This window comes from Pterocles gutturalis, unplaced genomic scaffold (genome assembly GCF_000699245.1).
Source record: "Pterocles gutturalis isolate BGI_N339 unplaced genomic scaffold, ASM69924v1 scaffold4012, whole genome shotgun sequence".
Lineage (NCBI taxonomy): Eukaryota > Metazoa > Chordata > Aves > Pterocliformes > Pteroclidae > Pterocles > Pterocles gutturalis.
This window is the reverse complement of record NW_010107728.1, coordinates 35,958-50,815: the sequence shown is the minus strand read 5'-3', so window position 1 is coordinate 50,815 and position 14,858 is coordinate 35,958. Positions and strand designations below refer to the sequence as shown.

The following is a 14,858-nucleotide window of genomic DNA, read 5'->3' as shown; positions in this document are numbered from 1 at the left end:
AAGGAGAGGACTGAGAGCAATTCCACACACCCCAAACCGCTGACTGTAAGATTGCTGCACTTCAGGTACCACGGCCAAGCCGATAATTCAGGACAAGAATCGGGGCGTACTGTCTCGGCGTCACAGTGATGTGGCCGCAGCACTTCTATGCACAATGTCTGCGTAAACCAGAGCAGACGCAAAGGAAACCTGTATGTCATGGCACTGACCTGGCCCAGATACGACCAGGAATATGTAAAGTTTTGCTTGTTGCCAAAGGAAAACAAAACAGAAGGAATGTTACTTACTACATGTACTTTGAGAGTTAGGATGTTTCCATTAGACATACTCATTTTCTTCAAACAGTGTCTCAAATTCCACATTGTGAATCTATTGATTTAATTTTCTCCATTGCTTACACTTCATGAAATACACCCCCTTAAACAGCAGAGGCTCTGAGTCAGTTACACTTTAATATATTTTATAAAATACATTAAGACTTATTTTAGCAAGCCGGTCACTAGAGAAAGATGCATGCAGTGCGTGTATTCTCCTTTTTATGATTCTTTGTTAATGTTTTTTTTCACACAGATAACCAATATATCTTCCAGCACCCTACTTAAGAAGTCATTCATTAACAGTTAGGCTGCAGCTGTGCCTTTATTAAGATGAAAAATGGAGTAAGAGCCACCTTCTCATCTTCTCTGCGTTCCACGCTACCATAAAGAAATACTTACCTGCATTTCCAGAGAAATATAAAGTGCTGTAATGCTTTGGACTTGACTCACAACTCAGAATCTCTAGGCTTTAAGCAAAAAAAAAAAATATAAAAAAATAAAAAGGAAAAAATTTGACACTACCACAGTGTCCACAATGACAGGTGCTGTGCAGAAGTCAAGGGTTCTGCATGTTGTCACAAACTGGACCTACACATCCTGATCTCTCGTCCTCTGCAGGGCATTCCCCAGGTCACAGACCCGTGCCCCAAATCAAGCAGCGAGGTTGTTCACCCCAGCCAGGGTGACACAGGTCCCCGGAGGGGTGAGCCCTGGAAACTCCTGGGGGCGGTTTACAGACAAGTCCCATCATCTCTGCACTCAGAATTGCTCTTCTTTTCATAAAAAACATGGCTTCAGGTACAAGTAGCGCAGCAAATGGCCAGTGCTGGAACACAGTTCTCAGGCGAAACGCTCCGCCACGCGCAGCACGTTCCATAAAGCAGCAGCGAAGGGACCCCCAGGAGTGCCTGCGAGGTCAGTACCATATCTGCGGTTACGGCTGGCAGCTGGGGACGGGGTTTGCAGAACTGGTGCCACAGTGATGGGCTTAAAAGTCCCAACACATGGCTCCACCTGCTTCTGCTCATTCTGATTTTTACTCATATTGCCATATTATGGGGTTGGGAAATCACAGTGCAGGGAAAAGTCAATAAAAATTCAATTCGGGATAATAGTCCTTTGCAGCTTAGCAATACAGGGGAGTTATTAGCTCGTTCAATGTTATGACAGCTAATGCAGTAAAATAAAAAATTGAATTTACACATATTTACACATTCAAACTAAATCAGCCAACAAAAAAAATCTGTTATTTATAAAATCAAGGAGTTGTTACATTGTTCTATTACTTATCTCAAATGTTTAAGTTATCCTGTTAAAAAAGGATAATTTTAGAGAAAAAGAATTATGAAGTACTGCTAGAACACTACTCAGTAAAGTTACCGTTCAGAGTTTCTTGCTTGAGCCTCCCCAACCCATCCTCCTGCCCCTCATCTCCAAGAAGCCTTTCTCCCAACTCTCTGCAGCTTGTTGCCATCATTTCCTGGGACTAGATCTTTAAAGACCTGAACTGGTGATTTAAAGGAAAAGGATTCACAACAGGAAAGTAATTTCCTGAATTCTTTGATAGCAGCACAATGGCAAAAGAATGGTTTCAGGCTCTGATCTGTTAGAACAATAGAGCAGATCTAATTGCAAGGTAAAAACTGGATGAGGCTTTGAGCATCTCCACAGTCCCACAGGAACAATGGTATTTTTTAGACCCCCATGATCAACATGGAGCAAAAGGGCACTTTTCCCAGGATTTTCAGTTTGCGTTAATCTTTTTTATTACATTGCATTGTTGTGACAGGGTCCATATGCAATCCAGATACTCTGAAACAGACTCGTTGAGTGTAAATGCAAATCAACCCATCCACATTAAAATAGAGAGCTCTGAAAAAAACCCAAGGCATGCTTTCTGTGATATTCCTACAGTATCTCACAGGGAAGGCTTGCAAAGACAGCGGCACCTTCCCAGTATCCGTTTATTTTTAACCCTAAAAAACCAGTACGTTTTCATACCTTAAAAACCCTAGAATAACAGAACATGTACTGTACTCACAAGCTATGCGGACAGATGCTTTCCTACTCTTTGAGGTCCCTAGATGGCTCCATGCAACGCATTGGCACCAGTAATCTTCTGGCCCATGAAAATCTTCCACCTGCTGTCTTGTCACATTGATGAACACCTCTCGAACTTTTAATCCTGAAGGGGAAAGAAACAGAAAATTAGCTGATACAGGCTATCTTACTTGGGCATGAGGCTAAGGTTAGTCAAACCTTTTCTTTTAATTAAACAATTCCATTTTTAATCAAGGCAAAGCTTTAATTACTTTGATAATAATATATTGCCACTAATTAAATTCTAAAAGCTGAGTAGGTCATAATGCATTGAGTTACAGGAATTACCCACCCACTGTGGTCTTTGCAAGAATAAACCACCTCTCTCAGAAACCTCGTCTCCTGTGCCTTTTTCACCCAGAAAGTTTACCTGGAATTTTATAACATAATACACAATAAAATTGTCTTCCCATCTAACATTGCAGTGCCCTTGAGAACCTTTCTGAAGTACCCTGGTTGGCCCCCAATCAAGTCAAACAGCCAGAACTATGCATGTGTGACAGGAGCTAATCAAATGCCCCACTGAGCTCAGCCTGTCCCAGCCACCGCCGCCGCAGCTCCGTCCGGCCGCCACTGCCTCACGCAGCAGACAAAAGCCATGTCTGATACCGCAGAGAAAGCTAAAGTCAAGCCATTAGAGTCTGGAAGGAGTGGAGGGGGGGGGGGAAAGAGGGGAATTTAGCAGTATTGCCCTTCAGACCAGAAGCATTTGCTTCAGACAAAGCCTGAAGGCAAACACCAGGCATCCCGAAGCCTTGTACACCTGACACATCAGTGTGTTCGTCATATCTGCAACTGCCTTTGCATGGCAACCTTGGGGAGAGGAAATAAAATCCAAATCTGGATTAAAAGGCAGTCGGAATCATTTGAAAGAGCTGGTCAGAAAAACATTAATTTGAAAACAGGAGACGTTCGTGGCTGCTGCTTTCGTCTTTCTCCTCCTCTGCAGTCCCAAGACACTTATTTCCCCTTCGCTGGAAACGAATGAAAACTCAATCTGAAAATATTTCATGACTGTGAAGTTTATAAAGCAGCAAGAAATTCCTAAACCCAAACTCCATAAAAATTGGCTTCCACTTAATCTCAGGCATCACTAAGAGCCGGGTGCCTCACCTCTGAACGGCACCGGGAAGCCAGCGAGCTCTTTGGAGACAGGAGAGATGGGGCCCACGGGGGCTGCTCAGCGAAGAGAGGCGGGGAAGGTCAGACAAGCTTTAAATACTATAAGGCAATACAAAATTGTTGCTACTTTTGCAGCAACAGACAAAGGGGATTTTTACTTCTTTTCATTTAGCCGGTTTGGCTTGAGTATTTCACAGGGATACCTGAAGCCATGCACAACCCTGCCATAGCTTCCTAAGTTGTCTCAATAATAATTTCAGTCACTCAAATATTTGTTAACTCTGTAATAAAAACATAGAGGTTTCCTGGTTGTTTTTAATCACATTTTGTTTTTTAAATACACGGATGCAGTTTTCAGCACAGCTGTTTACAAAACATCCCTTTATTCTCTGCCGGTGAAAGCAAGCCATTGCGGAGCAAACGCCGCCCGTGAAGTCAGCGGCTCTGTCACAACCTCCTTGCTGACAGACTGACCGTGAAATACACGATGAAAACGCACCACTTCAATCTGAACATCCAGGCTGCTCTGCCAGCGGTGAATCCGTGGGTTCCCCGTCACATAACCGTTCTGTGGAGTGATCCTTTAAAGAGGTTAAAGACCAGAGCAGCTCCAGTAAGTGCCACCAGAGAGCACCTGCGTCCTGGTGACCCCACACAGCAGGTGCTGACTGGCTGAAGGTCTGGCATCCCACCACGCTGGATGACACGGACAGACGCACGCTTGTTACCCACCTCTGTCAAACCAAGCTGTGAGCATCCCTGAACGACCCCGGCCAAAGCTACAAACACCAAAACTCCACAGCCTCCAAGTCCAAGCTACAACGAGGTTGCAACCCATCTACTTACAGACTTCCTTGCCAAGTCCTTGACCAACGCTGACCTTTCTGGGACGGGCTGTCTCTGTCAGGAGCCACTCAGCCAGTGTTCAGCTAGCTGGGACACTCCTGCGCAGCCACGTGCATCACATCTGCCTGTAAGCACAGCGCTGCTCCGTGCGCGGCTGGGAGGGCACGGCATCCCGCCGTACCCGCTATCCCCAGCTATCCTCCCATCCCGTGAGCACCTTACTCCCACCATGACCTCCAAGGATCGCAGAAGTGCTGAGGTTGGAAGGGACCTCTGGAGAACATCTCGCCTTTGGGGAAAGTTCTGTTTTGTTTACGGACAAACTACACATCTTTCCCTTTGTTTTAGAAACAACCACAGAAAGCAAACCAATTGGGAACAGAGGCAGATATTCTTCATTTATCATCATTATATTTCACCAACAAATATGCTCACCTACCCTCTGCATCTCCAACACCAGAAAAAACATTCATAGGAAATGACACAGAACGAAAAATCCATGCAAATAAGAACAGGCACCTAACAAACAAGAGCAACATTTTACCTGTGACTTGTGTAATTCCAATAAGCACTGCAAGTCCAACCCTTGAAATTATTGTGCAAATTATAACCATCATCTTTTGTTATACAGTACAGCCTTACAGAATATAAAATGATGACTATGGCACTGATATGCTAATAAGCTTTCCGCACTGTTGGATGGTTTAGCTGCAGATAGACTAATGCTGGCAGCAGATGAATAATTGCTCTCCATGTACTAAACATAACAGAGCTGCACAGAACTTCAGCATTTGTCAGCTTTATTTGTTTAAATGGGAAAAACACTGACAGCAGTTATTGCTGCAATCCTTTTATTTATCAGATAAGAAAACTCTAGTTACTCTTAGCAGGTCTGATCCTCTGGTGAAACCAAAAGTTGAAATATTTGCAAACTGATTCTGAGGTGCATGCTGCAATGTTCAGGCAAGCAAAATAAAGCAGAAGGAAATTAATCAAACCGTAATTATTATATTTTTATCACAGCAGCATCTGCTAGCTCAGGCTCCCACTTTGTGAGGCAGAGTACACAGAGAGAGCAAAGTTCCTGTTCTGCCACCTTTATGCAGTAAATGGATATACAGCTTTGAATTTCCTCGTGTTTGGGTTTCTTGTTGCTATTTTTCACCATTTTGCTATATATCCTCCCAGCATTTCAATCACAGAACACATAGCGGAAGGACAGACCCACTCTAACGCAGTGTGCCCTCCCTTCGGCGAGCACACCACAATCGCACCCTCTCACCGCTCCTGGCACAAACCCGAGGGCAGTTCTTCACAGACGGAGCCCACGCAGTACGCAGAACACTGTGCATGCTTGGTAACTGACATGCTTATGCCCCGGATTTGACTCCAGAAATGAGGGCACTGCCAGTATGCACATTTATTGTGAAAAAAATCCCAATATTCTGTTTACTGAAGGCTGAGGAAGAGCTCCAAAATAATTTATGGGTATGGATACATGATGGTGGGAGAACATCCATGCCTGTCCATCAACACGTCACTGTGTAGAGGCTGTACCTGCATTTTTGTGTCCTAAGGATCATTATGGTAGCTTCTGGAACACACAGACACACCGAACTGTCTGGACCACACTTCTGCTTAGAGCACACCACTTACAGGGTTAGCTCTGTCTCCAGGCTAAATTCAAACCTGCAACATTTATATTCCAGATGCCATTTGCTCAGCCTGTGCCTCCATCTCTCAAACCTCAATGTTACTGGTGTTATTTAAAAAGCACCTAATGTTACTTCATCTTTTTTTATTCTGTTATTAATCCAAGGCTTAGAAAACATAATTGCAGTATTCACAAGACAGATTTTCATTAGCCATATGGAAGAAAAACATTCAGGGACGACATTTCTTCTGTATTGATTCAGCAACGCCTTTAGAAGTAAAGGTTATGCCTATTAAATTATTTTCCAAAAGGTAACTGTAAAAATTAAAATTCATCCAGATTAGCATTTACAAAAAGCCTTTAGTAAGAAATTTCTTCTGCATGTGTCACTTAAAAAGAATGCCAAACACTGCTTCAGATGTAACTTCTTCTTAAAGGGCATTTTTTCCTTTAAAAAGGAATTTCTTGTATTGATAGGGAGGATGTTAGGCATACACTGCTGTTTCCAAGACATGGAGTTGCCTAGCAATCTTGGAATTTAAAAAGAGGAGAAAAGCAATAACAAAACAGAATGGTGAAATTACAAGACGGTGCAACGTTCAATTGGTTTGCAATATTTATCAAGATGCTACTAAATGAGAAAAGATACAGGGTGTGCAGGGAGCATGATAAAATCCGTTGATCATTTTCAACTTTCTCCCTCCTCATTCTCCTCTTTTAGACACGCATTTTCACACAGTGGATTTCTCCTGCTTCGCCTTATTACCTACCAAACACCTATCGCTGCTCAGGGGTGACGGCAGATTCATCCTGGCAGGAATTCCCCAGGAGCAGATGCTTTCCTGGTTCCAGTTCTCACCAAAAAGCCTGCCACTATCTGCTAACTCCTGTTGGTGTACCTCTGAAGGGGATCTCCTGCTCTTTGCTCTGGCTCGTGGACGCTGCACTCAGGTGTATCAGCCCTTACCTGTAGCCTCATCCATGCTTTCCTCGGACACGTGCTCGTTTTGATGGACCCATTCGCCGTTGCACTTGAAGAAGATCTGCATAGCTGGCATGGCTTTACAGCGTAAGACAATGGGGTTGCTTTTTATAATGTAGGCATCATCTGGTTCCTCCATAAAATGGGGCAGTGTTCCAGGAGCAGATGGGATAGACTCGGGCAGGGCTTCACTGTTATCATTTCCTGAAAGGGAAGGAAAATACACAGTTTTCATGTTGTTGAACCCTTTGTATGATCTCATTTAATTGATTAAATACTATTTTGGATTTCATTAAAAACTATTTTTACTAGAGAAAAACCTGTAGAACTCAAGACCTGTCAGGATGGTGCTTTGCAAGAAATTTGACACACACACAAAAAATAATTTAAGTGTAAGAACTGGCAAGCAAATTGACAGAAAAGAAGCATCAGAACAGTCAGAAAACAGCATCATCACTATTGCAAATTCTGTAGATGGGGAACTGAGGCACGGAAAGGTTAAATGAGTCACCTAAGGCCATACAGAAGTCTGTGGAAGCAGCAGAAACGAAGCCGAGTGACAGCCCAGTGCCTCAGCCACTGAACCTTCCTTTCTTTCAGCGCATTTCCTTCGGATGTAGCCGGGATCAGAGTGTTAACCACAGAGAAGTACATTGCTGTGAGCAGCGTTACTGCAGCACTCCAGCAGTGGAATAAGCAAGCGGTGATTTCATACCCACTTAGAGGAAATTCTCAATATGCTCTTACACCATTTCCATTTACCGCAGCCCCTTGAAGGTGACACAAAAGTGGAAAAGTGGTTTCCACAGGGCCACTAACTGCAGGATAGTGAGCTTCCTCAGCCTGAATCACCGACAGCAGGATCCAAGGGCATTTGAGCCTCAGTGTCTATTTTCCGAGTTCCTGTTCCTTACAAGCACTGGCACACAAGCTTTTCCTTTACTACAACTCTTCGAATTGAGTCAAACCCTACCTGCTGCTGTCAAAACTGGAAAATTCCCATTGATTTTTAGCAATGCTGGGATGTCAGTGGTTTGTCAGTTTTGTGAGAAAATTCAGAAAACAGCAAAAAAATATGTCAGAAGGGATCAATTTATCCAGGAAGATCAGAAAGCATTGAATACGGGAGGACACCGTCCACGTGCAGACGAAGGGAACACAGAGCCAGAGAAAGGGGAATGCACATGGATTTAACCAAAAGCCACTACATGAAGTTGGATGAAAGGTTAAGTTATGATGGTATAAAGTCTAGAAACCTTCACAGGTCCAGTAGATTACAGAACAGTGAGAACATGCTTTGTCTTCATTTCCATTAAAAGCAGGTCTCTCTCACTTAGCACTCAGTGTATCTGTGCACATACACCCTGCGTACGTGCTGCGAGATCATTACGATTGTCAAACGAGTTCAGTGTTTTAAACTACATTCACCATGTACTTTATAAAATATTAGCATAATTTTTAGAGTTTTACTACCGAACATTTATGCCAATTTCTTCTTGTCAGTCTTTAGTAATACTGCGTCCCTGCAGGCTTTATTAAATCCGAGCTTTACAGAAAATAACAAAAACGTCATCATAAGATTTTGGAGAGGCTTGGAAATCCCACGCTCCCATCAACGCTTTGAGTGCCTCACAAGGCAGCAACACGCTTGTGCAGAGGAAGAAGAGTGATCAATTTTATAAGGATCATTCAGCAAGAGAACTCAGAATGACCCATTGTTACTCCACACAATTTGCTATTTAGGGCAAGACACAAAGCATGAAATCCCAGCCCACTGAAATTAAGGGCACAGTTCTCTCAAGTGGCATCTAGACTGAACGATGTGGCTTTACATTCCTGTTCAGGGTTACTGATGAGCACCTGGAGGATCCCACACCTCTTAGGGATTGCCATGCTTTTGTCCAGCTCCCCTCCCCAACAGCTAGTTTGGGTGAAGCAGGAAACACTTCATGCCGTCACCAGCAGAGCAGCTGTGGGCTGTAGAAGTGGCTCACGCCTAAAGAAAACGTTTAACATAAAGCGGTAAGTCAAGGTGCATCTTTCCACTGAAATGTATCTGGCACCACTTTAAGTGCCCTTGAAAATCAAACTAACAAAGATCAGAGTACACAAAAGGAAGAATGATTTTCTGTGTCCTATCCCCAACAGACTCACAGGGAGCTGTAACTCTGCTTCTGCATGCCGCACACATGTAATTGCTCGCATTCACCGTTGTCTGACGTTTCATAATGCAGATGAAATCAGCATCTGGCACCAATCTACTGCAGGGAGCACAGGAGGTGAGCAAAGCAGCTCGTTACCCTGCCCTGCGCGAGGTTAGGCTGGAGAGCAGCTCTGTGCCTCTAAGAAATACAGCCAGTAAATGTGTTTAAAAACCATCAATGGGATAAATGCTGTTTTAGCGTAGATAACCTCAGGAGATGCTGACCAGAGCAAAGCCTCTCCTAAAGTGCACTTACCACTTGGAATTTTAACTTAATGCATCTTTCTTTTGTGCATCATCTTTTCTGTACCCAAACTTATATTCAAATTCATGGGAAAGCCTACTGGAACTTTGGAAGGGTTTTGATTTCCAATTATTGAGGTTTTTCATTCATAACCGTCAGTTTTCAAGATTCAGGCCATTCACAGTTGTAGACAAACGGCTGTTTTAATGCAACGGTGAATGACAGAAGACCAAACTATCAAACACAATTCTTGTCTTTTTCATTCTTGGAAAATTACCTTTCAGAAAGTGCTTTGTGGTTTATGTTCTGCACACTAGTCCAATAGGGACTTTAAATCTTTTTATGACAACAATAGAAACAAAAAAGGAAGGAGGAAAAAAAGAGGAAAGTTAGGAACAAACACTAAGTTAATCTATGAGATAAATATACAGCTGTTAGTTGTCAGATCACATCAGAAAATCTTGATAGCAGCAGACATGAATCCTTCAGTACTTCAGAACTGATGAGGGTAAAATTTAGATGTTAAAGTGACATTTTAAAACAATGAAAAATCATTAGTTCTAAACTTTTTTCCCAAATTACGCATTATTTAAAACAAGTAAGTAGTATTACTTTATTTAAAAAAAAAAAAAAAAAAGTTGTTAGTGTGACTGAAACAAGCTGAGTAACTTGCTGGGAACAAATATGAATAATCCTTTTGTAACAACCATCCTCATAGGAAAATCCATCCTCAGAAGATGAAAAAAATTCATATCACAGAATACGTAACTTCCTTATGCATGGAATGGTTTTCATAATAAAATCTGAGTCACTATTCACTCAGAAAAACTACTTGGCGAGATCTGTCTCCATTCTTTAATCAGATGACCCTGTCCCATATGCAACAATGTGGGGTTTTTGGAAGTCACTCAGATATTGATGGAAACACAAGATTTTGTTGCCCACATGAAATCCTTTAATGCCTTTGTTATTTCCTCTAGTACACGGATTTACTAAAGCCTACAGGGACGCGGTATTTAGCGAAGATTGACAATACAGCAGCAGCGAGAACGGTCAGTAATAAAACACGCATGCTGATGAGTTTCACTGCATAATTTTTCTTTCAGCTCTACACATCGAAGGGGAATCCAATTACTACTTGCTCAGCACTGCTGGTAAATGCCACAGAAGTGCTTAACTGGCACGGCTGCACAGAGCACCTCCTGCCCGGCCGCTTCCCCGCGCCTGCCAAACCTGTACCGCTGTACCACACGGACCCGCGGGCAAGCCAAGCGGCACTATGGATGCTCTGTTCAGACCCTGCAGCCTCAGAGTCGGTGTTTCCTGCTTTTTCTACTTCAGGATATTCCCCAAAGATATAATTTGTAAACTTAGAGAAATTTTTGTTAGCTTTTTTTTTTGTTGTTGTTTTTAACTGAACTCCTGGTTCTCAGTTATCCCTTTCAGAGCATTCTGCAAAGCAGAGAGAATTTTAAACATCTTTGCAACCCAATAATACAGCTGTTTTGTTTGGTTTTTTTTACTGGATGTTCATCTAGCCTACAAGGAGGCAGCATTCCTCCTGATTTTAAGTCACACACCTGAGGTACCTGCCATTCACATTTTTAAGATACGCCCTTAAAACCAGACATCTCCTGGGATGCCATCTTGGGGAGAAGCTGGAGGAAAAGCGACAGTGAATGGACCCCTTCTCCTCTTGCTGTGCTGGTGAAATCTGCACTGACAGGGTCTGAGACCTGGCAGCACTTGGGAAAACTTGACTGTGAAAGCGAAAACCCTCAGGGCTCAGTAACCTGAAAGGAGAGGTGCTCCTTTGAACAAAAGGCAGCTCTGGTGGGAAATCAAGGACTGCTTAAAAACACACTATACAAACATGATCGTTTCTCTACTTCACATCTTCGCAGACAGGGTCTCCTAAATTTTCAGCACACGTTGAAAGTCACAAGTGCTGTATGTACATCTCAGCAAGCCAACTCTTGCTATCAGTGTATTAGTTTCATCAGACCTTCTTGCTTCCCATGGATATAAAGTACAAAGTTCCAGCAGCTGTACCGTAATCCTTCTCATCAAATATTTGGGCGACAGGTGGAAAATTGTTCTGCCAGCTGAGGAAGACGAAACCCGTTCCTCCTGGCAATCTTCTGCAATGAAAACCCCCCAAAAACGAATGGGCAATAACTTGTGGAAATAAATCTAAAATATTATCACACAAAAGCCGTGTGCTCAGAATCTTTAGCTGCAAACCAACCCCGCTTATCTGAATTATAAAGAATCTCATTTCTTCTTCTGTGAGCATAGGGCTAGATACTGAGCTGGATGCTTCTACCCAAAACCATTAGTTATACACGAGGTTTTTTTTCCATTTTGCTTTGCTTTGAAATGCACTGTGGTTTCTTTGATCATTACGGTTTTTTGCATGCATCGAGGAAGTCTGACAACAAATCTGGGAATAACACATCATCAATTTCATTTTACAGAAGGGTAAGCAGTGGGTCTGAAAAGGGACTGTGGAGAAGAGCGAGCCATGGAGCTGGCACCCCATGCCCCAGAGCCGTGTTCAGTACTCCGTGAAACCGTGCTAAGCTGTGTGCACTACTCCTCTGTTAGAAGGCTTGGGATGACACTGTCTCCAGCTTATTAGCAGGAAAGGAGAGTGAAAGCCAATCATGGAAATACGTTGTCTTAATAGGATTAAAAATCAAGACAACTCTCAAGTATAACACACACACACACACACTTTTAAATGCCTGTTTGTCTACTCACCTCACCCGTCCTTTCCTGTGTAACTTACTTCATGTCTAGGAAGCTGTAAAAGGTTAAATACTTTTCCAACGGCAAAGAAACAGACACAAGAGCAAGTCCCGGTGCACAAGCGACTGCCCACAGACTCACGGGTGGCGAGTGGGGCTGCCTGGAGGATGACAAAGAGCTGCCACAGCTGTGAGCAGCTGAGCGAGCCCACCTGAATAATTCACTGCTCCCTGGCCCAAAGCCTACGCTAGCTAACCACGTGCACACCATTTCTCCATTAAAAGGCAAGTCAGTGTTGGTCTGAACCTGACGAGGAGCGCGCACGGGATCCCTCAACTGTAACTGTGCAGAGCAGTACATTCCCATTTCTTCTGTTTCTCCGAACAAACTCCTGTTCCCCCCACTTTTCACCAAACAGCAGCAACAACACGATCATCCAAATGTCTTCTCACACAGAATCCGTTTGAGAACGAGCCTGTGATGTCCACACAGTTTTGTTCCTCAAGAACATAAAGTACTCTTCCTTCAGTGAGCAGGACTCCTGCCACGGAAAGGGTTTTTATGCTAACACGGGTGAGGCACTTTTCTCAATCTTCATTTGTTCCACTTCCTTCCCTTTCAATACCTTACGAGCTTTAGCTGAGGGCTGTACACTCTGTGTATACTTTAATCTCTGTGCACGTGACAGAATGCACAATTTAGTTACAGATATTTATTTATATAGAACTGAATAAAGTTTAAAAGCATCACACTTTTATCCACAAATTCTAGCCTTAATTCTTCTCCGACTCTTTCTCGAACAACCCAAGGGAAAAGTAGTGCTGCAGCTCTGCACTGGGCTGCACTTTCAGGTGTTCAGGTGACTCAGACAGGACTGATACCAGTTCTACAAGGTCAGGCCACTGATCGCATCACCCACGCAGATCAAGAATGAAGCAGCCACCCTTTCCCCATCTCCATCTGTTCTGAACTCCAACCAGAAACCATCAGCTCACTGCCAGGTCCCGGGGGGATGAGGAAGGAGTCTCAGCAGAGCAACCAAGGAGAGACGGGTACGTGGAGAGCAGCTCCCATTCATACAGCTCGAGTGGGTTCTTTTCATAAAAAGAAAAACAAATCAGAAAAGAAAGAAAAGCCCGTTTCACTAACACCGCTTTCCCTCTACAATTTAATATTTGGTCAGAAAAGAAAGAAAAGCCCGTTTCACTAGCACCACTTTCCCTCTACAATTTAATATTTGTGTGACATTGCTGTGCCCTCTCTTCAGCCATTTCATGAGAAACTTACAGTTCAATGAAATCCGTGAAAGTAACTTTCCATAAACCACGCTGTGAATGGGTTGCAGGAGGGCAGGGCATTTGTTTTCACCAATGAGGATTAATATGTTCATAAAACCTTAGTGGTCTTTCCTGTGCCAGCAGAGATGAATGTGTTATCCTATTGTAATCCCTTATGTATTCTAAATCTATCTATATCTAAGTCATACATATTTATAAAAATGATATATTGCATTTATTAAATATTAAGTGGATTACAAACTTGAAGACTCTTTCATACATTAACATATTTATCTAAATTGTAGATTTTTCTTCTTTAAGCAGTATGCAAGGAAAAAAAGATTCTCCAGCCTCCTAAATAGATGAATCTGTAACAGAAAGTCTTCCATCATGCCACGCGCAAAGAGTATCAAACTAGAAATATTTTGCAATTCTTCTTTCATGCTGCTTCTTACAATCAGATAGCTTTTCCTAAACCCAGGAAGAATTTAAGCAAAGATATCCCACCTGAAACAGAGTAAAATCTTTTCAGTTTTCTTGAGTATGCCAATCTTAAAGATCCCTTAAACAGAAAACTTCAAAAGTCACTCCACAATACCTGTTACCTGCCAGCTACTGTCCTCATCATGAACTTAAACTGTTTATTCAGCTACTGACCTGTTACCTGCCAGCTACTGTCCTCATCGTGAGCTTATTCAGCTACTAGTGGGAGAAGAAACAAAAGAACCCCAAAACAAATCAAAAGAGAAAAACAAAATAAAAACCACATGAAAATACTCTCTCTCAAGAACCCCCTACACCAAACGCCCCTACAGCTGACAGTTCTGTGCAGCACAAAGATTAATAATTTTCAAAACCTGAACATTTTCCATCTGAATCGTAGGCACAAAGATTAATAATTTTCAAAACCTGACATTTTCTATCCGAATCGTACGCTACTTTGTGAAAAACCTTTCTATATCCTGCTCCACGCTGCTTTTCAAAGAGAAGGGCATTTCAGGCTTTGGCTGACCTGCAAAGATTTACAGCTGTTGGCTCTGCAGCAAGTTGCTGGTGCTGCAAACACGCACTTTGGGCTGAGGCTGGCAATCTCTACTGGAACAGATCAGGCATTTATGAGTATCAGCCACCTTCTGCACTGAAACCTTCCTGCTGGCATACACACACCCTGAAGTAACAAAACTCATCCACCCTTTCCCCTTCCTCCCCTCAAATCAGTTAAATATTCCCCAGCGTTACAGCCTACCCTTCAGGAAAGTCATTGCTTTCGACTCTTGTCTACACACCTGTTTTCAGGCAATTGTACTAAACGCTGGACCTTCTGATCTGTTGCAGTGCAGAATGCTTTACTACGAAGCCTGC

The 14,858-nt window shown here is 42.9% G+C and overlaps 1 protein-coding gene across 1 annotated transcript in view; it reads right to left on the bottom strand.

Annotated features, from left to right (window-relative positions):
* UNC5D (unc-5 homolog D (C. elegans)) overlaps positions 1–7,256 on the bottom strand; it is a 50,563-nt gene extending 43,307 nt beyond the window's left edge. The window contains exons 1-2 of the mRNA XM_010088198.1: positions 7,007–7,256; positions 2,359–2,502 (exon numbers count right to left, since the gene is read on the bottom strand). Of these exons, the coding sequence (XP_010086500.1) occupies positions 2,359–2,502; positions 7,007–7,256 (394 nt within the window). The remainder of the gene's footprint in view (positions 1–2,358; positions 2,503–7,006) is intronic.
* Positions 7,257–14,858: the final 7,602 nt, after the last annotated feature.